The sequence below is a fragment of the Meles meles genome, chromosome 10 (genome assembly GCF_922984935.1).
Source record: "Meles meles chromosome 10, mMelMel3.1 paternal haplotype, whole genome shotgun sequence".
Classification (NCBI taxonomy): domain Eukaryota; kingdom Metazoa; phylum Chordata; class Mammalia; order Carnivora; family Mustelidae; genus Meles; species Meles meles.
The window spans coordinates 46,910,265-46,933,536 of record NC_060075.1 but is presented as its reverse complement, the minus strand read 5'-3'; the positions used below and the strand labels follow the sequence as shown (position 1 = coordinate 46,933,536).

Genomic DNA, 23,272 nt, shown 5'->3' with positions numbered 1-23,272 from the left:
GGCAGAGAGAGAGAGAGGGAAGCAGGATCCCTGCAGAGCAGCCCAATGCAGTGCTTGATCCCAGGACCCTGAGATCATGACCCGAGCAGAAGGCAGAAGCTTAACCCACTGAGCCACCAGGCACCCCACCCATTCACTTTTTATAGTTTCCATTTTTCCATTTTTATTGTTTCCAGTTTTCAGCTATTGCAAATAAAGTTGCTATAAACATTCATATACAGATTTTTATGTGGATGTGTGTTTTCATTTCTCTAGGATAAATACTCAGAAGTATGATTGCCAAGCCTCATGGTAAGTCCATATGTTTAACTTAATAGGAAACTGCCACACGCTTTTCCAGAGTAGCTGTACCACTTGATATTCCTACCAACTATGTATGGGAGATCTAGTTGCTCTGTATCCTCACTAGCAGTTGGTACTGTGGAATTTTTTTTTGTATAGTGGTGTATCATTATGCCTTTAATTTGCATTTTTGTAGTGTGTAATGATGTTGGATATCTTTACATGTGCTTATATACCATTAAATACCATTTACCACTTAAATATCCTCTTCGGTGAAGTGCCTAAGTCTTTTGCTCATTTTCTAATTGAATTCTTTATTTTCTTACTGTTGCACTTAGAGGGTTCTTTATATATTCTAAATATAGATCTCATGTCAGAATTGTGAATTGCAAATATTTCTCCATGTCTCTATCTTTCTCTTAACAGGGTCTTGCTCAGAGCAAAAGAATCTGGTTTTGATAAAGTCCAGTTTATTGGTATTTTTCTTTTATGGGTCATGATTTTGATGTCTAAGAACTCCACTTAACTCATAAGATTTTCTTCTGTGTTGTTTTCTAAAAGATTCGTTGTTTCACTTTTACATGTAGGCTTATGGTCCATTTGGGGTTAAGTTTTCTATCAGGTGTGGGTCTAAGTCAGGTTTCCTATTCTATCTAGGAATGTACAGTTAACAGCATTTGTTAGGAAAAAAGCATCCTTTCTCCTTCGACTTGCTTTTGCCCTTTTGTCCACATCAGTTGGCTATATTGGGTAGGTTATTTCTGGCACTTTTTTCTATTGATCTGTGTAATCCACATGAGCACACTGCCTTGATTATTGTAGCTATATAGTAACTGTTGGAAAATTCAGTAGTGTGACTCTACCAACTTTTCCTTCTTTCCTTTTTTTACTTTCTGTCTGTTTTTGTATTGAGAAACAGTTTCTCTAGAACTGCCAGAACAAAAACAAAAGCCCTGAGATTTCATAAAGTTGAAGTAAGCCTATAATTCTGTTTGGGGATAGGTGGTGTCTTTAGTTTGTTGAATTTCAAAACTTAAACATAGTAAGTTTCTTTATTAAGGTCTTCTAAAAATGTTTTAATCAGTTTTGCAGCTTTCTCCATATAAATCTGTACACATTTTATTAGATTTAGACTGAAGTTTCCTGTCTTGTTAATTTTAGCCATTCTAACTGGTGTAAGGTGGTATCTCATTGTGGTTTTGATTTGTACTGCCCTGATGGCAAGTGACGTGGAGCATTTTTTCCATATTTCTGTTGGCCATTTGTATGTCTTCTTTGGAGAAATGTGTCTGTTCATGTTTTCTGCCCATTTCTTGACTGGATTATTTGTTTTTTGAGTGTTGAGTTTGGTAAGTTCCTTATAGATCTTGGATACCAGAGAGGGAGCCAGACCGTGAGAGACTCTTGGCTCCGGGAAACAAACTGAGGGTTGTGGGAAGAGGTGGGGAGATGGGGTAACTGGGTGATGGGCATTAAGGAGGGCACATGATAATGATGCACACCAGGTGTTAAATGCAGCTAATGAATCATTGAACACTATGCCAAAAACTAATGATGTACTGTATGTTGGCTAACTGAATTTAAAAGAAAAAAAGATTTAGACTGAAGTATTTCTCTTTTAGGGGGAGCAATTACAAGTGGTTTTGTGGGTCTTAATTTCAGTTTTGATATGTTTGTTGCTGGTATACAGAAATACAATTGATTTTCATATGTGAATCTTCTATCTTGTGACCCTTCAAAAACTTAATTATAAGTGTTTCCTTCTATTCTGTTTCCTGGAAGAAATTGGGTAAAATTGCTGTTACTTACTCTTTTGATGTTTGGTATAATTCAGGACTAAAATCATTTAGCCTAGAGATATCTTAACAAAAGGTTCTAAACTGTTGATTCAATTTCTTTAGTAGTTGTAAGACTATTCAAGTTATCTTTCCTTTGGGGTAAGTTTTGATAGTTTGTAGCTTTTGAGGAATTGGTCAGTTTCATCTAAGTTGTTGAATTTATGTGTTTGGAGTTGTTTGTAATATTCTCTTATTATCCTTTTACTGTCCACTGAGTCTGTAATGTCTGCTGTTACCTCCTTTCTCATTCCTGATGTTGGCAGTTCTCTTCCTTATAGGTACTAAAATGCTTTTTTATCCATTGTGTCCATCTCTTTTAATTCATGTATGTAAACTGTTTACATTTAATGTAATTATTGGTATGTTAAGATTTAAGTATTTTATTTTTCTGTTTCTTTCCTCTGTTCCTCTTTGATCTTTGCTGTCTTCTGTGGGTCACCTGAACATTTTTTAGTATTTCATTTAGATTTATTTCTAGTATTTTAAGTCTGTTTCTTTGTATAATTTTGATAGTGGTTACATTTGCATAAGTAACTTATCACAGTTTACCATTACCATTTCAGATAGAATCTAGAGGCATACCATTTTATAGTTGGGATTTTGTTTCCTCTTTGTGCCAAGATGCCAAGTGAACAATGGGCTCATGTCAGATTTCCCCCAAGTGACCACTGCAATACCTGATTATCCTTGATGCAGTTGGGCAACTTGGAAAGTTGTATCCATGATTTACCAATATAACAGGATATCGTGAAGAAAAAGGTATTTGATCTGAAGTTGAATGCAGACCTCGACTACAAAGACCTCATGAGCATTACTGCACTGATTATGTGCTTGTGCAACTACGTGTCTCCAGCATCTGGCCAAGGACCAGCTCTTGCCATCGGAGAACTCATGTAAAAACAAAACAGAGCTTTCTTTAAGCTCTGTTTTTGTTTTTTTTTTAACTAAAAAGAGAAATTCTGGGGCGCCTGGGTATCTCAGTGGGTTAAGCCGCTGCCTTCGGCTCAGGTCATGATCTCGGGGTCCTGGGATCGAGTCCCGCATCGGGCTCTCTTGCTCAGCGGGGAGGCTGCTTCTCTCTCTCTCTCTCTCTCTCTCTGCCTGCCTCTCCATCTACTTGTGATCTCTCTCTGTCAAATAAATAAATAAATTAAAAAAAAAAAAAGAGTAATTCTTAAAATATCTTGAAAGGTGATTGTTGTGGGTTGAATTGTTTTTTCCAGAATGTCACGTTGAAGTCTCAACCCCAGCTACCTGGGAATGAGACATTATTTGGAAATAGGGTCAAGTTAAGATGAGGTCCTACTGGATCACGGTGGACGCTAAGTCCAATGACTGATGTCTTTATCGGAAGAAGGAGGTTTAGGGATGCAGGGACACACAAGGAGGGAAGTGGGCCATGTAATGACAGCAGCAGAGATTGGAGCACTACTGGTATAAGCCAAGAGGGCCACAGATTACACTGACCACCAGAAGCTAGCAAAGATTTTTCCCTGCAGCCTTAAAGTGGGCATGGCCCTGCTGCCACCTTTATTTTGGACTTTTCATCTTCAGAATTATAAGAGAATCGGTATCTTTTGGGTGTTTTTTTTTTAAGATTTTATTTATTTAGGGGTGCCTGGGTGGCTCAGTTGTTAAGTGTCTGCCTTCAACTCAGGTAATGATTCCAGAGTCCTAGGATCTAGCCCTGCATTAGGCTCCCCACTCAGCAGAGAAGCCTGCTTCTCCCTTTCCCACTCCTCCTGCTTGCGTTCCCTCTCTTGCTGTGTCTTTCTGTCGAATAATAAATAAATCTTTAAAAAATAGATTTTATTTGTTTATCCATGAGAGACAGAGAGGCAAAAGGAAAAGCAGACTCCCTGCTCTGCATGTGGGATTCGATCCTAGGACCCTGGAATGGTGACTTGAGCTGAAGGCAGACACTGACTAAGCCACCCAGGCACCCCAGTATCTATAGTTTTAAGCCACCTAGTTTGTTGAATTTGTTGTGACAACCCTAGCAAACTAACAATGACCCAAGGCAAAGTCTCTTCCAAAGATGCAGGGCTGATGAGATGAGATGTCCTGAACTCATCAGCCATCAGGACCAGCCTCACTGAGTTTATCTGGTCTGTGTCCCTCCCTATAGGCTTTTCTCTTACAGACAGTGACAGTTAAGACTGTGGACAACCAGACAGATAATAGGAATGCTGAGTTAAATGCTTAGAAGCAAAATTTCACCGAAGAACAGTACAAACTGATCAGAATTCAAAAGTCCCAGGAAACACTGGGAAGGGAAGGTTTCAGGAACACTGAAGGGGTTAATAGATTATTTGGAGCTTGTACTCAGCTGCTGTTGTCTCAGAAAAGGCAGAATTAAGAATATGGAGATTCAAAGAATTTGAGGTGTGTACGCCATTTCCAGGTCAGGGGGCCCCAGTTTGGGCGGGGAAGTGTCGAAACCAGATCTCCAGAGCCTCCACTTTGATGAAAGCTCACCAGCCAGAGACCACCCGGCACACAACCGAGGTCAAAGGAAGTGAGGTTTCTTGAGCTAGCTGAGGAACCCAGGGGTGTCCTTGTAAGGGAATTGGACAAGCTTGTAGGTTTGAACTTGTCCAGGGTGATTCAGGAAGGGTTAATGGAAGTGGAGACCCATAGAGATTGAATCCTGTTGGGGCTACTTGACTGTGAACTTGGTGATTTTATCTAAGAAGGCAGAATATTTTTTTTTTTTAAAGATTTTATTTATTTATTTGACAGAGAGGGATCACAAGTAGGCAGAGAGGCAGGCAGAGAGAGTGAGAGGGAAGCAGGCTCCCTGCCAAGCAGAGAGCCCGATGCGGGGCTCGATCCCAGGACCCTGAGATCATGACCTGAGCCGAAGGCAGCGGCTTAAACCACTGAGCCACCCAGGCGCCCCTAAGAAGGCAGAATATTTAAAGCCGAGCTGGAGTCATCATTGCCAAAAAACAAAATGTTAGAAGAGCGGAGGTGTGTAATTATTTATAGTTGCTGTGTTTTTTCAGTTTCTTGCTTCAGACTTGCTCTCACAGTGGCTGTGCTCTGTGTCAGTCACTTGCGTTCACAGAGTTGCCTTGTCATTGACATGTTGTGATCATTGTTTATATTCCAGTGGGAATATTACAGCCTTTCTGTTAAGTTGTCAAGGCCATTTTGCCCTTTCTAAGGGCCTGGAAATAGCATATATCACTTCTGCCTACATTCTCTTGGTTAAAATGCAATCATGTGCCCACACTTAAATGCACAAGAGGCTGGAAAGTAGATTTTAGCTGTGTCTTCAGAAGAAATGTCAGTTAAGTTTTATAATTACACAGCAACATTCACTGTTTTGGGTTTTTCGTGGTGACTTTTTTTTTTTTTTTTAAGATTTTATTTATTTGACAGAGAGATCTCAAGTAGACAGAGAGGCAGGCAGAGAGAGAGGGAAGCAGACTCCCCATGGAGCAGAAAGCCCGATGTGGGACTCGATCATGACCTGAGCCGAAGGCAGAGGCTTTAACCCACTGAGCCACCCAGGCGCCCCCGTGGTGGTTTCTTTTAAATTATTTTCTTCCTTTGTCCCCATTCCCATTGCCATACACATACACCCTAGTGTATTTAATATATGTCCTTCTGATTTACCTTCTCTCTATATATTAATTAGATTTTATGAATCTCTGAAAAATATATATGATTGCTTTGAGTATATTTTTAAAATGTATGTAAATGTTTGTTGTATACATATTATTTGGATTATTCATTTTTTCACTATATTTTTTGAGCTCTATTTATGTGGCTACCTGTAAATCTGATTCATCCCTCCTGACTGCTTCAAAATACTCCACTTATTCATACTCATTCAACAATTTATTCTGCCATATACAAAAGACAAAAGTTTTACTAATTTAATAATGTAATATTTATTCTTTCAGTTACTTTTGAAATCACCTCTAACTTAGTGGCTTAGGATAACAACAGTCATTTATTTTATTCCAGGTTTGCGATTTGGGCTGGGATTACAGGGATAGCTCAGCTCTGCCCCATGCATGATCAGCTAGAGCGGGCAGTCTCTCAGTGGGTCAGGGCCAGAATCAGCTGAAGGCTCAATGTCTCACACTTAGTGGCCGATGTTAGGGGTTGGTTGGGGCCTCAGTGGGGGACATTTGCCGGCACACCTACACGTGACGTGTCCCTATAGCTACATGACTTCCTCATAGTGCAGTAGTTAATTCCAAGAACAGTTGCCCCAAGAGGGCAAGGCAGAAGTGCATGACTTCCTTGTGAGTTTGTCTCGAAGTCACATAGAGTCACTTCCATTGTACCCTATTGATTTAGGGGGACACAAGTTTTTCCCAGGTTTATAGGGAGAAGACATAGACTCTACCACCCAGTAGAAGGAATGTTAACATTACATAGTTAAAAAAAAAAAAATTGAGATGGAATATGTTGTGATACTTATCTTTGGAAAGGACAGTATGCCACCTTTGTGAAAATAAAGAAATCTGACTGGATACAAAATGATTTGAATATCAAGACTGATTAGCAAAGATTTTAATTGTAGAACTTTTATATTCCAGTATGCTCTTTCTTTTTGGACAGAGGCTTCCTATATCCTTAGAATTTTTTCTAAGATTATCAGCATCTTTCCCCTCAGCCCTTATCTTTTATGTGGTGAGTGTAATAGATGAGATAAACCAGTTTGTAGAACATGATTACGAAGAGTGTAAGACAGAGAAATTGATTTTTTTTTTCCCCATCAGAAAATACATCCTGTAGTGAAATGATGGCAGTTATCTTTTGGGACTGGCCCAAAACGAAGAGAATACTCATTCCTGATCACTTGGCTACTTGGGGGGGGGGGAAAATATCTTATTAGAAAGAGTAGTAGCTAGCTGTTCTCAACCTCTTTTTTTTTTTTTTTTTTAATTTTCTGCTGCTGACTAGAGGATCACTACGTATTGGCTGTTCTGATTAGATACCCTTAATACATACTTGACTACCCTGAGTTTGTTGTTCTCATCACTAGAAAGTAGATGTGTAGTTTTTGTAATTCTTGTATTTTTTCTCTGCTCTGTTCTCTCCTGAGACTATTAAATATGAAGGTGTTTAAGGAAAGTGCTGCCAAGATAGCTCTATATTTCTTTTCTTTCAATTTTTAAAAAATTTTTTTAAGATTTTATTTATTTGACAGCCAGATTACAAGTAGGCAGAGAGAGAGAGAGGGGAGGAAGCAGGCTCCCTGCTGAGCAGAGAGCCTGATGCGGGACTCCATCCCAGGACCCTGAGACCATGACCTGAGCCAAAGGCAGAGGCTTAACCCACTGAGCCACCCAGACGCCCCAGCTCTACCTTTCTTAAGGTGATAAGATGTGAGGAAAGTGGGGAATGTGTTCTAGCAGTCAGGTCAAGACAAGGTCGCAGTTGAATTCATCTGACCCTGTCAAATCCTGTTGTCAGTAGATCACTTTAGCCATTTCTCTCAAAATCCAGAGAAACCATAGCCAAACAGATGATCGTGCTGCTCATGGTGGCAGCATTTCCCTTGTAGCACACAGTTTGCACCAAAGCAGAAAATCACTGTTTCAAATGTGATGTGAGATGGGCCATCAAGTGCATCCCTTCTTCTTCCTGAATCTCTAAGACAAGATGAAATCAGTCTTGGGCTTTTGTTTTCTTTTGTTTGTTTAGTGGAGATTTTCAAATGTATACAAAAGTAGAGAGAACAGTGTAGTGAGCTCCCATGTCCCCATCTCCTAACTTCTGTGGTTACCAACTCATGGCCAACAGACACTCTTGAAAAATACAACTACAACAGTATTATCAAAAATACAACTACAACAGTATTATCATATATTTGAAAATCAGAAAAATTCTGGAGCCTGTTGAAACATGCAGTGGGTATGGCATTGGAAAGAATGAAGCAAAGATCTATGTATGTGTCATATACATGAGAAGGGAAAAGAGTTCCAACGTCTGGAGTCTTGGAGAAGGTTCTAGTTTGGCAGGTCTTCCTTTGACATGAAGAGCTAGACCCTGTCTTTCTGTCCTAATAAATCCCCTCCTTTTTTGGATGACACTGGTTTGAGTTAGACTCTCATGATTGCACTTGGACATGTCATGACTAATGGTACTGCTCTCTGGATGGCTTACTGTAACTCCTTTTCTTCATACTCTGATTTCTCACACCATTCAACTTAGTAACAGTAATAAAGCTAATAGCTACCATTTATTGAATGTCTATCATGTACCAGATACTCTTATTGAGTACTTTACATTTAATCCTTACAACAACCTAGCAAAAACAATTATTTCCCTGTGTTGTAGATTAAGAAATGAAGATTTACATGGATTAGGTCCCCTGTGTTCTCGTGTCTAAAAAGCTAATATACGTCTGTAGCATCAAACTATGAGTTCATCAGGCTGTTCCCTCACCTTCACAGAACTAGACTCCTTCATTGCAGTTAGAGTTGGCCATGTGATTGGGTTCTACCTTCGAAATGTGAATAGAAGAGATGTCCCCTGTTTCTTGAATGGGTCCATAAAGCTTCCCATGTGCTGCCCTCCGTGCTCTCTCTGTGTCTGCTCTCTGGTTTATGGTGCCTAGGTGACTTTGGCAGCCACACATCGAAGATGGCAAAAACTGACAGCCTGGGTCACTGAGTGACTGTGTTCAGCAAGGCTCCCTTCCCACCCATCTGAAACCTCCTTGAACTGTTTGTAGGATGGTAAACTTCTGTTGTATTTAAGCCATGTGCATTTGGGGGTCATTTAAGCACAGCAGTTCGCCTTCCTTAAGTTTTATGTATTGTTTCAATTATCCTTCACTGAGTAATAAACCACCCCAACATTTAGTAGCTTAAAAGCACAGCCTTATTCAACTCCCTGTCCTGAGATTCAGAAATGAAGGCTGTTGCCTAGACTTGTTCACGGGGCTCCAGCCAGCAGCTGGGGCAGCTGGGGGCATTGCCTTAGTTGTGCATGTCTGGAGGTAAGTGCTGGCTGGCGGCTGGCTGGCCCACGTGTTTCTGGCAGCTTTGCCTGAGATCATTCACGTGGCAATGGAAGGCTTCCTAGCAGCAAGGGAGGACAAGCTCTGATCTGCAAGCCCCTTTCAGGCTCCTACTTGCATGTGTTTGCCGGTGTATCCTGCTGCAAGTCACATAGGTAGAGGGCAATGTGGTTTATTGGGGAGCATTTGCACTAAGAATCTACCGTACATATCATAGTTGTAGTGCACAAGTTGGGCAAATCATTCGCACATCTGTAACACCCTCTAGTCACTTATGTGACGATCTAATCCACGATGAGGCTGTTTTCGTAACCTGAATCAAGTTCTGATACCACTGTCCGTTAGAATAATAGTTATATTGAATTTGTTTCACAGTTACATTTCAGGCCTGTTTATAAAAATGAAATATTTACTGATACTTGATAAATTTAGTTGAGTAGAATTGGCATTTAAATTAATGAGTCAGTCATTTGTTTAAGCCACTGTAGTGATGATGTTTTAGCTTACGGTCCAAAAGAAGGGGGCCCGTTGTACCTGAGGTTTAATGGATCACTGTCTCCTCATCTCTCCCTCTGGAGCCTCTTACCTCTGCTCCTCTCTGGATTACTCTTTACTGGGTCCTCAGTAAGCGCAGCTTGGTGTATGTGGGTGAACACGCCAACTGGACTAGACGGCCTGTGTTGGAAGGCCTGCTATCTCACTCTGTGATCTCTGGGCGAGTTACTCTCATCTCTCCGTAGCTCAGTTTCCTTGACTTCATAGGGTTACTGTGAGGGGGGCGGGAGGAGTATATATAAGTGATTAGAACAGGGTCTGACATATTGTGAGACCCATAGAAAGGAGTCTGCCACAATTCCAGTAAACTTTTGGTAACCTTGACCTCTTGCCTTCAGTGATGTTCAATGATGGTAGGCCCTGGAGTCTTCCTGCTGAGGAAGGACAGTGAGGGGGAGACAATAAGTGCTGCTTACTTAATACCTTTCTTTTTGTCTTTCAGAAACACAAGGAATCAAAAGGGGCAAAAATTGTCCTGAAAAACATTTCCACATTTAGAAGCAATACATCCTACTACTCTGTTTTTGGTTCCCTTCCTTCTGAAGAGATGATTGTTTCACAAAGTCCAGTGTTCACCTTGGAAGTTGGCAGTGTGCCAGCACCGTCCTCCTAGCCTCACACACCCATCACTCTGCGCCTCACCCTGGCCAAGCCCTGCTTCACGTGAGAGCCTCTGTGTCTCATCTGTGCTGCAGGCCCTGGTCCAGCTCACCTCAGGAGTCCCCAGTTCTCAGTCACCACCTGTGTGTGTGTGTATACCTGTCTCTCCCTCCCAACTAACACTTATTTAACTGGTCTTACTTCGGATGAAGTAACCCTCCCTAGATTCCATATCCCCTTTGAGCACTGTCCAGTCTTCTGTCTTTCATATATTTCTTGAAAGATAGCCTTAATCCAGTTACTTCTCGCCCCATTCCAGTCTGGCTTCCCTGCTGTCAGCTTACCAAGATGGCTGTTACCAAGGTGACCTTTAACCTCCATGTCACTAAATCCATGGGCATTTTTCAGGACTAATCTCACTTTGACCTTACAGAAACATTCCGTGTTGACTGATATCCTTATTGAAACCATTTTACTGGCCATCAGGTCTCTGCTGTTCTGTGGATGGTAAAGTCTTGCGTCTCCGACCCAGGAGTCTCATGTGGCATGCCAGCATCTGTGAAATAGTCTAATGGGTTAACTTGTAAATAGGGTAAAATCAAAAACCAGACATAGCCATTGTATTCTTGCCATCCCCCAGAATGCCTGGGATAAAGTCGGTATTTAGTATTTACCTGTGAGAGGGAGGAGAGGGGGAGGGAGGGAGGGAAGGAAGGCAAGGATGGATGGCTGAGCTTTCTCAGCTCTGCTTGAGATGTTGCAGGGATCAAACCCTTTCAAAAGAGCCAGATGTGTTCGGGAATTTTTCTGGGGTTGTGAGGGAGATGGCTGAGCGGGAGGAGCTAACGTAGAAAGTGAGCACCCTGTGCTGGGCAGAGGCTTGGGTTCTGTGGATCTCTTGGATGGGCTGTGAGGGTAAGGGAATTGGGAAGGGAGAAAGGGAAGTGGGACAACAGCAAAGGCAGATTTGGTCAGCCTTAGGTTCTGCCCCAAGGCCTGGTGGCAGTCTCTGAAATCCAGCTCTGAAGCTGCTGGTACCAGAATGATGCTTCAGGTAGAAAAGGTTCCTGTGAGGACAGCCCGTTCCCCTTTGACACTTGGCACTTTCTTAAACAACATGAGCAGTGTTTTTGCGCAACGATTAAACTTGTTTCAAGACAGTTAAAAGAGTGAAGGAAAGAATAAGAATGTTGTAACTACTAAAATTTATTGGATTGGAAGCTGAATAATGTGTATAAAGGCAAATGGTCTTTAGAGTGACAGTGGGGGTTCTTGGGGATGGCAAGGGTCGTACGAATTTTCAAGGATTTAACTGGATCAAGCGTTCTCAGCCGGGAGGATATCACCCCTAAGAGGGTGAAAATTGGTTCATGTGGGACCAAAAAGAACTTGGGTATTCAATGGTGTGTGCCCAGGGGGCCACAAAGAGAAATACAGTGTAACTGTGGTGTTAGAATTTCATGGTGGGAAGAGGGATTAGGGGAAAAAAATGTCTAAAAAGTCTCCTTGAAGGGGCAATGATGAACAGAAGTTGAGAAACACTGGCCTAGATGATTCAAATGGAAGAATGTTGTTGATCACCAGTGGGTCCTCCTGGGAAAATGAATTAGAAATAAGTGCATTATCTTGACGGAAGGAAAAAGACCTTACACATTGCCTAGGAATGTGGGGAATAGAAAATCAAACCCACTGGGAAATATGAAAGCAGCAGTGGGCGGCCGCTATATGCCCCACAGCTGCTCACTAGATGGTGAGCTGCTGCCAGCATAGACATCAGCGGCCAGGACGCCGGGCTGAAGGCCCGAGACACACTGGGCTGGTTCCCGGACAAGGTGATAGGAGTGGCCAAAGCTGGGTGCGAGTCAGGAGTCAGGAGTTCAAGTCAGGAGTTCACTCGTTCGATTTGCTTTATTCGCTTCTCTACCTCCGCTGCTACTCTCCTCCCTCTCCTCTCAAGACTCCCATCATTCATTTCTTCAACAGGCTGGGGAATCAGTAGCAATGTTAACGAGCGAAAGTAAAGAATGCTAGAAACAGAGAACCAGGCGCTGACATCAAAGAAATGACCTTCAGCCTTATGACTGTAGTGGGGAAGGCCAGAGAAGACACTCAAATCAAAATGTAAACAGACTTTTGGCCTCCCTAATCCATGTTTCCGGATATGATAGGGATATGCGGTCCCTGAACAAAGTAAAAAAGACAGTGTCAAATATAAGGAGTGGTTCTGATCCCATAGGTGTTCAGCCTTGGAAATGGCTTCTGGCCCTAGGCTGCTTAAAAGTCAGGCACTTGCAATTGGTCTGAATATGGAGATACTGTTTTCAAGGGGCTCTGAGGGACGGGAAGGATGGCCCAGCACAGGCCCCTCTTTCTCTTGCCTTATCCCTGGTCCCCCTTAAGGCCATGCTGGAAGGAAAAGGTTCTGATAAGATAATAAGAGTTACTGCTTCTGGAGCCCATCCTACTTGTCAGGTACTGTCTTAAGTGCTTTACATAAATTAATTTACTCCTCTAACCCGACACCCCCCTGAGGGGAGTACGTAGTAGTACAATAGGAAGCCCAAGCACAGAACAGCTAAGTTGCTTGTCCAGGGTCACACAACTCCTGAGAGCACTGAAATGTGAACCTAAATCTTCACCACCCAGAGACTTGCTGTACTGTTCTTCACGGAGCCTGGGGGCTGACTCTCTGCCTTCCAGTGTCTTTGGACACAAGGGTGAATGGCTTAAAATGAACTTGCTTTTAACATTATGTACTTGGTATGGGGTCTTAAAGAACAACGTCGCCAGGCCCCCAGCACCTCTGGATCCTTGGGGGCCACTGGCACAATGGATTAGTTACTTGCTGGACACATGCTGCCCTCCTGTGATGAAAACCGTCCAAACAGTATCTTCTCTAGCTCTCTGGAATGCCCCCACTTACTTCCTTTGGCCCAGATCCGTGGTTGGGGGATGGAGGATGAGTGGCCAGTGAGGAAGTTGTTGGCTCTGTGGAGTCAGATTCATGTCACCGAAACTTCTCCAGGGTCTTCTAGCCTTGTGACTCTCAGTGAGTTTTTGAAAATGTGACTCCAGAGTCCTGTTAACTCTTAGCACCAGGGACACTAAAGAGACCCCATCTGTGTTCTTAGGGTGAGCGTTTATTTTGTTTAAGTTGCCCTAGTGGATTGGGACCAGATTTACCAGACTTAGCAGGAAGAAGGTCAGTTGCAGAATGAACTGAAGGGCACAAACTATCCGAACAGAAGGAAAACGGAACCGGACAGGCCTGTCTGCGTTCTAGCTGAGCTCTACCAGTAATACACTGTGTGACCTTAGGCAAGTTGCTTTTGCTCCAACACCAGTCGTCGGGGTGGTAGAGTGAGAGAATTGATCTGAGCTCAGATTCTCAGGTGTTGCCAGGTGTGGATTTCTACATTTGCCAAAATCCCTTTCCTGAAGGGTTTTCTCCCTCTGCCCACCGCACACACATTCGTATACACATCTTGATTAGTACGAAGACCCACACCCATAGTCATGGGTTCTCAGCTTCCCTCATTCATGAATTAATTCCTATGTCGTAGGATTGTTGGGAAGAGGTGGTTTCCATTTGAGTCAGTATAGTGGGTCTAGTCACACTAGGTCCGTTTGGCAAAGCAAGGACATGTATACACATACATAAATTTTTTTCTTAAGTAAGGAAAACTGATTCTGAAGATACTGATACCTACACTCATGAATTATTATCTTGCACAGTACCAGTTTCAAACAGATGATTTGTGGATGATTCATTCTTCCCAGAAGTTGTAGCGGTCACCGGTGCCAGTCTGTAGCTATAATCTGTGGGGGGGGGCGCACAGGGGCAGTGCCTAAACACTGTCGAGGGTCGGGGTCCAGGACAGGGTCATAGGAGACATTACTGGCTTCACATTACATTGTCCTGTAACTTTCATCTGCTTCTAAATCATTTGGTACACCCCTAGACTTTATGTGCTGACATAAGTTGAAAAAGAAAATTCCATAGCAAGAATCTTTGACTTAATAATCCTACTCCAAAGAAAGAGTCCTAAAGAATTTTCTACTTCCACAGAAACGTATGAAATAATCACCACCACAGCCAATCTGGAAGACTGGATTTCTAATATTTGGTGCATAATTAAGCAAACCAACAGAATACAGAGGATCCTTATAAAGCCTATGTAACAATGTGGAAAGTGAACCTGAGGACATCGTGTTAGATGAAATAAGCTAGTTACAAAACAAAACCACCAACACAAATACCATGTGATTCTACTTAATGAGGTACTTAGAGTAGTTAAAATCCTAGAGACAGAAAGGTGGTTGCCAAGGGCTGGGGAGGAAGGAGAATGGGGTGTTTCTTAATGAACCTAGAGTTTTAGGGTTCTAAGAAAATTCTGGAGCTGGATGGTGGCACAACATTATGGATATATTTAATACCGTTGAACTGTATACTTAAACATAGTTAAGATGGTAAATTTTTTGTGTATTTAACCACAATAAAAAAAAGTTGGGGAAAATGTCACAACGTAGGCAGAACATGGGAAGATGACATGTAAAAATTAAAGTAACAGTGTTGTGTCACTTATAAGCATTATTTTAAAATTTTCCTTTAATATTGTGATTACTGCTTTTATAACAAAAGCACTGGCAGAAAAAGTCAAGGAAAAAACGTTGAGATCTTTTGATACTTGTTATTTTCCCAAAAAACCCCAAAAACAAAAACCCACCCACGTAGTCATGAGGAAAATTTGCCTAACATCCTTGCACTTGCTTTATCATTTACCGTTGTTTAAAAATTTTTTGTTACAGATCAAGGGGGGCCCATAACCTTTTCAGTGTGAAGTGCCTGGAAAAGTTTCAAGCTCCTCTTGCATGCAGTCAGTTGCGTTTTAAGGCTGAGACAATCGGGCAGGGATGGCCCCGGGACAGAGCGGTCCTGCTACAAGCACATCTCTAGGGTAACGCGACCTCCGCCACATCGCCAGCAAATTCCATTTTCATCAACATCGCCCTTTCTGGACCTGGGCTAATGATCACGGTTTTGCCTTTCAGCTCCAGGGCAAGCACCTGGAAGTGGAGCAAAAGATCTGTGAGCCCCCCTGCCTCCGCTGGCGGAGCAGAGGGAGACCACCCGGTGGAGGCTCGTGGGCTCCTGCTCTGTTCTACGGACGACAACGCGGCCTCGCCTCCCTCTGTTGGATGAGTCCCACTGCAGCAGTAGGGCTCTTGGGTGACAGTGATGAAGGCTGACGGCTGTGCCTTTCGCTGGCGAAGCTAGACTGTTCCAAGCTGCTTGAGGTGGAATATTCTTGGACCTGACTTTGAGAACTTTGGGCCCATAGGTAACCTTGTCAGGAAGTTCCCTAAGCCTTGGAGCTGAGAAGAGAACCACCTGGGGGTTCCCTCGTGAGCAGAAATGAGCAGCGTTGGTTTCACGGTGGCAAGTGACCTGTACTGAGCAGCAACTCCGCTTTCCAGCATCAGTGTGTCTGATCCTTACAGCTGCCGTGGGGAGTGGGGGGACATCCCTAGGAGGCCCAGTTTTAAGACACAGATTGAGATTCCGAGTCTTAGCACCTGGCCCAAAGCCATCTGGTGACTCCACGTTGTTGTTTTTTGTTTTGTTTTGTTTTGTTTGGATAGGTTCCAAATCAGCCCAGACATGCTGTGGTTCCAGGTCTGAAATACAGGAGCTGTCATTTCTTTCCCAAAACCAACCAGGGTGTCCTGTGGAAAGAAATAGTCCTATCCTATGTTGTGGAATTTTTTATTTTTTTTTCAACTTTCAGTGGTCTTCTTGATGAGGAAAAGTCTCCACCTCTCTGCACAGAAGCTCACCAGTTAATAATGGAGAGCCCTTCCAACAAATTTGGAAGAAATAGAAATTCTGTCGTTCACCATCTAGAAGACCAGAAGTATTTCCAAACAGAACTTAAGCCAACACTGCACAAATTCTAATATCCTTAGAGGCAGCAGTTTTAATCTTGATAATCTGTAAAAGCAGTACATTTGGTAGTTTCTAAGTAAACTTTAGTCTCCCAAAAGTTTAGCTTTAGTGGTTTAATGAAGTCTGAATCTGTCCACTGAGAAGTATAGTTCTACTGAGGAAGTCTGAAGTCTGCTCTAAGCACCCCTAGCCTTCAGCTCACCACGTTCATTCCAGACCTATTGCCTAGAGTCTCTGGCAGGGAGAGAGTTGCTGCCTCAAGGGGTGACTGTTAGGTGAATACTCAGATCTGGGGTGAGGGGAAGATTGGCTCAGAGCTACCAAAGCAGCCCCTTAGGGGAATAGCCACCATGTGGCTGAATGACTGTACAGGATTTTCAGAGCTAACTTCCTCAGTTGCCATTTTCTGACAGGGACTGCTGCACAAAACCAGACTGGACCTCTGAGAACTCAAAGGTACTGTTGGAAGGCTCCCCCCCATCCCTCTCCCTCTCATGTTTGGTCCTTACTGGCTTGGTGCCTCTTGCCACAGTAGGTGACAGGTCCACTCAGCTGTGAACTGCCACAGAAGGTAGTGGACATCGAGCCTGGCCACCAGGCCTACCATGGCATGGTGGTGAGGACTGTGGAATTTGGCCCATGCAGCATATCCTGGCCCCAGCCACCCCCGACTGAGTCTGCTCCTGTGAGAAACCAGCTGTATGGGTTCAGAGGTCAGGTAGAAGAAAAGGCCTCAGTTGCTTCCTTGGCTTTTTTTGATCCCTTGGTAGGTGGAGAGGCCAGCCAAAGACCATAACGATGACGCTTCTGGCCTTCCTTCAGCAGGCTCGGCACAGCACCCCACGCCAGGGCGCCACCCAGCACAGTGAGTCTCTCTGAGGCATGGAGTCCAGGGATCCTACCATGCTTCTCAGGCAAAATTTCCTTTAGAAATTAGAAATTTCTAATTAGAAATGTTTTCAGGGGGCGCCTGGGTGGCTCAGTGGGTTAAGCCGCTGCCTTCGGCTCAGGTCATGATCTCAGGGTCCTGGGATCGAGCCCCACATCGGGCTCTCTGCTCAGCAGGGAGCCTGCTTCCCTCTGTCTCTCTCTCTCTCTGCCTGCCTCTCTATTTACTTGGGATCTCTCTCTGTCAAATAAATAAAATATTAAAAAAAAAAAGAAATGTTTTCAGTGCTTTATTAAATGACTTGGCAAAAGAACAAGTTATCTGGTAATATCACCACCCTCTCCCCCATATAACGTCCCGCACATGCCTGCCACGATGGTTGGTGTGACATGGTCTCCTAGCCGGGTTCTCAGCAACTCCCTCAGCCTTAAGTCCAGTTCAGTCATTCTCACAACTGCTCTGGGGCAGGAAGAGAGACACTTCCTTCCTCAGGAGGGCAAGAGACAGAGAAGCTTCTGTTTGGACCCCAGGGCCACAAAGACAAGCCAGGCCTTGGAGGACAGGCATGGGTTCTTCCTCCTGGTGCAGAGCACTTGGGCCCACCCTTATCAGCCTTCCTGAGGAGGTCAGCCCAGCATGAGAAAGCCCCAAGCAGAAACTCAGCATCACGAAAACCCCACCCTTTCTCTTAGACCTGCTGAGAGCACCCCATGATCTCCGTCAACAGATACTGAGACCCAAGGCCTAAAACAGAAGCCTACAAGGAGCCTTTGACAAAACCTTGGATGCGTCATATCCCGACCCTGTGCGTATCTCAGTTAATCTGTAGCTGTGAAAGGTGGGCAGGCCATCAACCTGTGGGGAGGTACTAAGGAGGAAGAGAAGGTTCCAGGTTAAAAAAAACACACACACACACACACAAAAAACCACTTGTTTGTTGAGCACCTTTTCTGCCAGAAGCTTGGCACTAAGTCTCTACCATGTCCTCAACTCTTCCATGGGGACAGCATGACTAACTCGCTTCCCTGGTCCTGAGGGCCAGTTCGGAGCTCAGTCTTATTCCTCTCATGTCCGATAAAAATATCCTGGATACGCGTCATGTCTCTTCATGGTGTAGTTACAGTCAGACGGCTCACCAGGCGCACTCGTGCCCTGCAAAATTCTAACAGCTGCGCAGGGAGGCTCCTCCCCGGGGCGCGGACCCCGCACGTGAAGCGGCCTCTCAGAAGCAGATGATCCGCTTCTCGTCTTCAAAGACTTTGGCCTCCTCTGGCTTTATCAAATTTCCATTTAGGCTATTGGAGAAAAACAAACAACATAAGTAAAACGGTAGGAACTTGTGGGGTCCTTGCCAGTGTGTGTTCCTGACACACTCCCGTTCTTCATGCGGCCCTGAAGTTAAGGGATTTGCTCTGTTCGGACACTTGTGTGATAATATTACTCCTTCCCAGCTATTGTCACTCTCTGAACTGGCTCTCACTAAGGTCACTAATAGCCTTAAGAACCCGAACTTAATGACATCTCTCAGGCCTGGTCATCTTCTCCTTCACAGGCGTTAGGCTGTCTTGCCCTCGGTCTCCGTGAAACACCACACTCACTTGACTTGATATTAGCCTCTCTGGCTTTCTCCTGTGTCTGCCACTCCGTCTCAGTCTCCCCTCCCCTGTTCTCCTGCATGTGGCCTCTGAATACTGGCTTTCCTTCAGGCTGGGGGAAGGGCCTATCACTGCCCCCCACCCCGCGACTCATCCCTACATCAGTGGGCTTGCAGCCCAGACCTCTCCTGTGCGCTTCCGCTGACTGAACACCTTCACTTTGATGTCTCCCAGGCACCTCAAGGGGGCCGCGCCGGCCCAGGGTCTCCGGCTCAGTGTCGAACCACTCTTCATCCAGCTGTGTAAGCCAGTGACCTGGGGATCAGCCTTGACCCCTTCCTTCCTCCTCATCTTCATACTCTGTCTATCCCAGAGTTGTATCTTGCTCTCTAAACATCCCCAGCATGCCTCCCTGAAACTTCTCCATATCTTTACCGCCACCATGGTGGTGTGAGCTCCACCATCGCTTTTTTGGATCACGGCAGTACCGTCTGGCCTCTTCAAATCCGTTTTCCCGGAGGAGCCAGAATGATCTTTTTATAAAGCAAATCTGATCATATCCCCCTCTGCCTCAAACCCCTGGAGGACTTTCCATTGCTTTTAGGATAAAGACCAGAATATGTAATATGACCCACAGATCTCTTGTGGTCTTTCGCCCCAACTCCTCTGCTTCCCATTGTCCCTTCTATACTATCCGAACCCCAGGGGCACAGCGACATCTTGCTGTTCTTCAAGGATACCGTGCTCCTCCTTCCTGCCTCACAGCCTTTGCATATGCTGTTCCCTCTCCCTGGAACACTCTCCCCTCCCCACAGCTGACTGACGCCTACTCATTCTTCCTGGCTTAGCTTAAATGCCACTTCCTTAGGGAGAAGTGCCCTGAAACCTCATCTGTGTTTGGTTCCCTTCTTAGCTCTCTCCTGTACAGCACTACAGGATTGCTGTAGTAATGAATTGCTTGAATGATTTTTTTCCTTTACTGTGCGTCTCTCTCACTAGGGGTAAAGCCATGGATGAGGACAGGTCTGTTGGGGTCACCGTGCCTGGCACTCCAGCCCTGTTAGTCAGCAAATGAAGATGCAACACTAAGGCCTACGGACACAGCAGTGACCACTGATTGTGTGTTTTTTGTTGTTATTGTTAAGAAACAACCCACAGGCCCCGAGTGTTGTCACTGAGGTAAAGGCCCCAGGTCAGTACACAGAACTCACTGCCTAATCAAACTGCAGTTCCCCGCCCCAGGAATACAGCCTTTAGCCAGGCAACCTGACCAGGAAACTTTCTGAGTCCTTTCTGCTCCTTAGGAGCTCAACCCGGCCTACACAGTGCATTCCGGGCTAGTAAATGTCCCCTTTTGAATATCTTCTCTGCCTTTCCAAAACGTTTCTCTTGCTGGGCTCTGCAGAGCTCTATCTGCTTGCTAGACAGCATACCGCCTGATCTGTGAATTATTTAAATAAAGCCCGTCAGACCTTCCAGTTTACGCGGCTGAATTTTGTTTCGCAGCCGTGGGATCCACAGCGAGTTCCTGATGGCTCTGCAGGGATGGGGAGAATCACAGGGACTGTGTCCCGCGAGCCCTTCCACGTTCCTGTCTTTCTTGCCCTTGCCTGGGTGCCACCGCTGGTGAGTCCTCTCGGTTTCTCCTCCCCTTTTTGCCTTTGAGATACCAACCTAATTGGCTTTCCAATCCAAGGTGACCGGGGTTGGGGGTGCTCTCAGGGAACACCCATCCTTAGCCCTGGGTTCAGCCCACCAGTCCACGCTGGAATCCCTTCCCAGTTCCCACCTGCAGTCCTCATTTACTGAAATTTTGCTGCTTGAGTCCATTCCCCATTTCCAGTCCACAGTCCCTAATGTGGAGGCCACTGGGTCAGTCTATGCAGGGAACTGCCTGTGCTGGGTACGGCCTTCTCTCTGCCAGTCCGGGGAAGCACCCTATGGTTGGTTACTGCTGGTGTGTTAAAGTGCACGTTTGTCTTGTTTTGTATAAACCAAGGCTTAGCTAAGCGGATCCTTTATCTAAAGAGTCAACCATGCCACCTTCCAGCACACCTGCCCATTTAAGTCTAAAACCTATGGTGCTGGGAGCTGGGAAATGGCAAAACTGTACTAAAAACACTCTAGCAGTACACCAGCTACAATGGGGAGCGTTCCCAGTAGACAAAGTCATTTGAGAAGCGCCATGGAAAGCCCCGGTTCCCAAAGCAAACAGGATGCGTGTTTACATGGGCAAGCAGAAACTCCAAAAGGTTTCAAAATTTCGAACTAGTGTCATTAAAAAATGAATTAAAAGATTTAACAAAAGCCTCACAGAGCAGAGAGAAGGGCTCCTGGGTATAAGAGGGACCTAAAGGAAGTCAGAAGAAACTCCTGTTGCCCCCTTTGTCCTCTGAGCACTCACGCTGCTAATTCTCTGTCTGCATTGCCTTTCCTGCTCTGAAAACACCACCAGAAACAAAATTGGCAAGGCACGGGCCTTACAGGCACACACACACACCCCCCCCCCCCCCAATACTGGCTCCTCTGAGTTAACGGAAGAAAAATTTTTGGTTAACTGTTGGCACCTGGGTGGCTCAGTCAGTTAAGCATCTGCCTTCACTGGCTCCGGTCACAATCTGGGATTGGTGGCAGGGTTGGGGGCGTGTCCTGGGATTGTGCTGTGCTCCACAGAGAGCCTGCTTGTCCTGCTGCTCCCTCCTGGCTAGTGCTCATTCTCCCTCTCTCTCAAATAAATAATAGCTTAAAAAATGAATAGCTAATGGGAACCTCCAGCAGATAGCAGAGCCCGCAGAGGGGACCTGGAAAAATTGGCAGAAGCCAGCAAAGGGTGAAGATGCTTATCAGAATCACTTCTGGGGGCGCCTGGGTGGCTCAATGGATTAAGCCGCTGCCTTCGGCTCAGGTCATGATCTCAGTATCCTGAAATCGAGCTCCACAGGGAGCCTGCTTCCTCCTCTCTCTCTGCCTGCCTCTCTGCCTACTTGTGATCTGTCAAATAAATAAATAAAATCTTAAAAAAAAAAAAAATCACTTTTGAAGATGCCTGCATGTGCCCAGTAGAGAAGGGAAAAGAAAACCGTACGTTGCCCTTTTCTTCCCAAATCCAAACCCATCGTTCACTGATGCCCTCTCCCCCAGGGGGCAACCATCACGCTCTCCCTTGTCTCGTTTTGCGTAACCAGGCTTGGCTTTCTGCTGGCCTGGGACCTGCAGGTTGTTCTTTTGGCTGTTTGTGGGAGGGCCTCTGGGTTTGGGGAAGGTAATACCCTTCATACCCTCTTTTGGGAACCCATCTTAACACCCAGTAACCCAAGGGTTATTCAGTACTGCCAGAAATCTCTGGAGTTCAACTATGTACCCAGAGGGAAAGAAATGAATTGGAGATAATGTAGCTGGGATGGATGGGCTCTAGAACGATCTAGGACGTCATTCAAGTTTTAGCCCAATTTGAGAAATTGAGAGCAGCTGTCCTTATCTTACCTCCCCCCCCACCCCCAAAAATGAAAGTCCGTTCTAGGCACAACTCAAAATTCACCTACTCATTTACCTATTCTGAAACTTCCCTCATTTAGCTCAAAGACTTGGGAAACCCCAGTCCTTCTTGGAGGAACTTACATTCTTTCTCTGTCCCTTGAAGTTATACATTCATCATGTCTTTGAAATGTAAACACAGCCCACAATCACCTGAGACAGAGGGGGAAAGGAGGCCTTTGTATAGTACAGACTGCTAAAAAGGGCTCTTGTGCTCAAAGTCCAGTACAGCCTTCCTTAAGCTTGATTCCAGGGACAAAAGTCTTACTTAAAAAATCCACAAATATTAGTAACCATAGGGTCTTTGCCTCTGGGTGTATTTTTAAGATTTTATTTGAGAGAGAGAACACAGACGGAGAGGGAGAAGCAGGCTCTCTGCTGAGCAGAGAACCCAATAGATGTCAGGCTCCATCCCAGGACCCCAAGATCATGACCTGAGCTGAAGGCAGATGCTTAACCAACCGCCTCTGTGTGTTTGTATGTATGTATGTCATAAATGTGACATATTGTTTCTGGGTGGTATTACTAAAACCAATTTGTAAAAGAGCTCTAGGGAATTGGTTTTGCAGGGGCTAAGGGCAGGCTGCTCCACTGTGGCTTACTGATTATTTTAAATAAAATGGTGTTTAAGAGACAACCTGTACAAGAAGGACCCTCAGACCCTCCTCTGTCCCCCTGAAAGCAGAAGAAATATCTCCCACGTGAAAGGCACCCTCCCTGTGCCAGGGAGGTACAGACATTCTTATCACCAGACATAGGAAATTTAGAGCCAAGAAAAATGTATAGACAACACTTGTTAATGTCTACTAATTTAATATCACACCCCAAATTCTGCCTAGAATTCCTTACGAATTGGAGCTCCCAAAGTTAAGTTTTCTTTGTCCTGTCAGTTCCTCATGAATTTACTCCTTGTCTCTAAAACTGCCTGCCTTGGTCTCTTTAGGGCTCTAACTTTGTGTTTTTTTCCTCTGGTTAATCTGTTTTATGTAAATGTAGCTCTTAGTACAGGTGGAAGAAACTGAAGGTAGAGGAAGAATTTTT

General features: G+C 44.7%; 1 protein-coding gene and 1 non-coding gene across 7 annotated transcripts in view; one reads left to right on the top strand and one right to left on the bottom strand.

The window, feature by feature from the left end:
- Positions 1-6,875: 6,875 nt before the first annotated feature.
- LOC123952426 lies at positions 6,876-6,944 on the top strand. The gene has a single exon (XR_006820662.1). It is a non-coding gene; the product is annotated as a small nucleolar RNA SNORD2 (small nucleolar RNA).
- A 10,432-nt stretch (positions 6,945-17,376) lies between these two features.
- Positions 17,377-23,272, bottom strand: part of NOD1 (nucleotide binding oligomerization domain containing 1) — an 80,632-nt gene continuing 74,736 nt past the window's right edge. For 5 of the 6 annotated variants that reach the window (XM_046020602.1, XM_046020601.1, XM_046020605.1 and 2 more), the window contains one exon: positions 17,377-18,397. In XM_046020602.1, coding sequence (XP_045876558.1) covers positions 18,325-18,397 — 73 coding nt within the window. In that variant the 3' untranslated portion in view covers positions 17,377-18,324. The remainder of the gene's footprint in view (positions 18,398-23,272) is intronic. The other variant, XR_006820502.1, reaches the window with a different exon arrangement.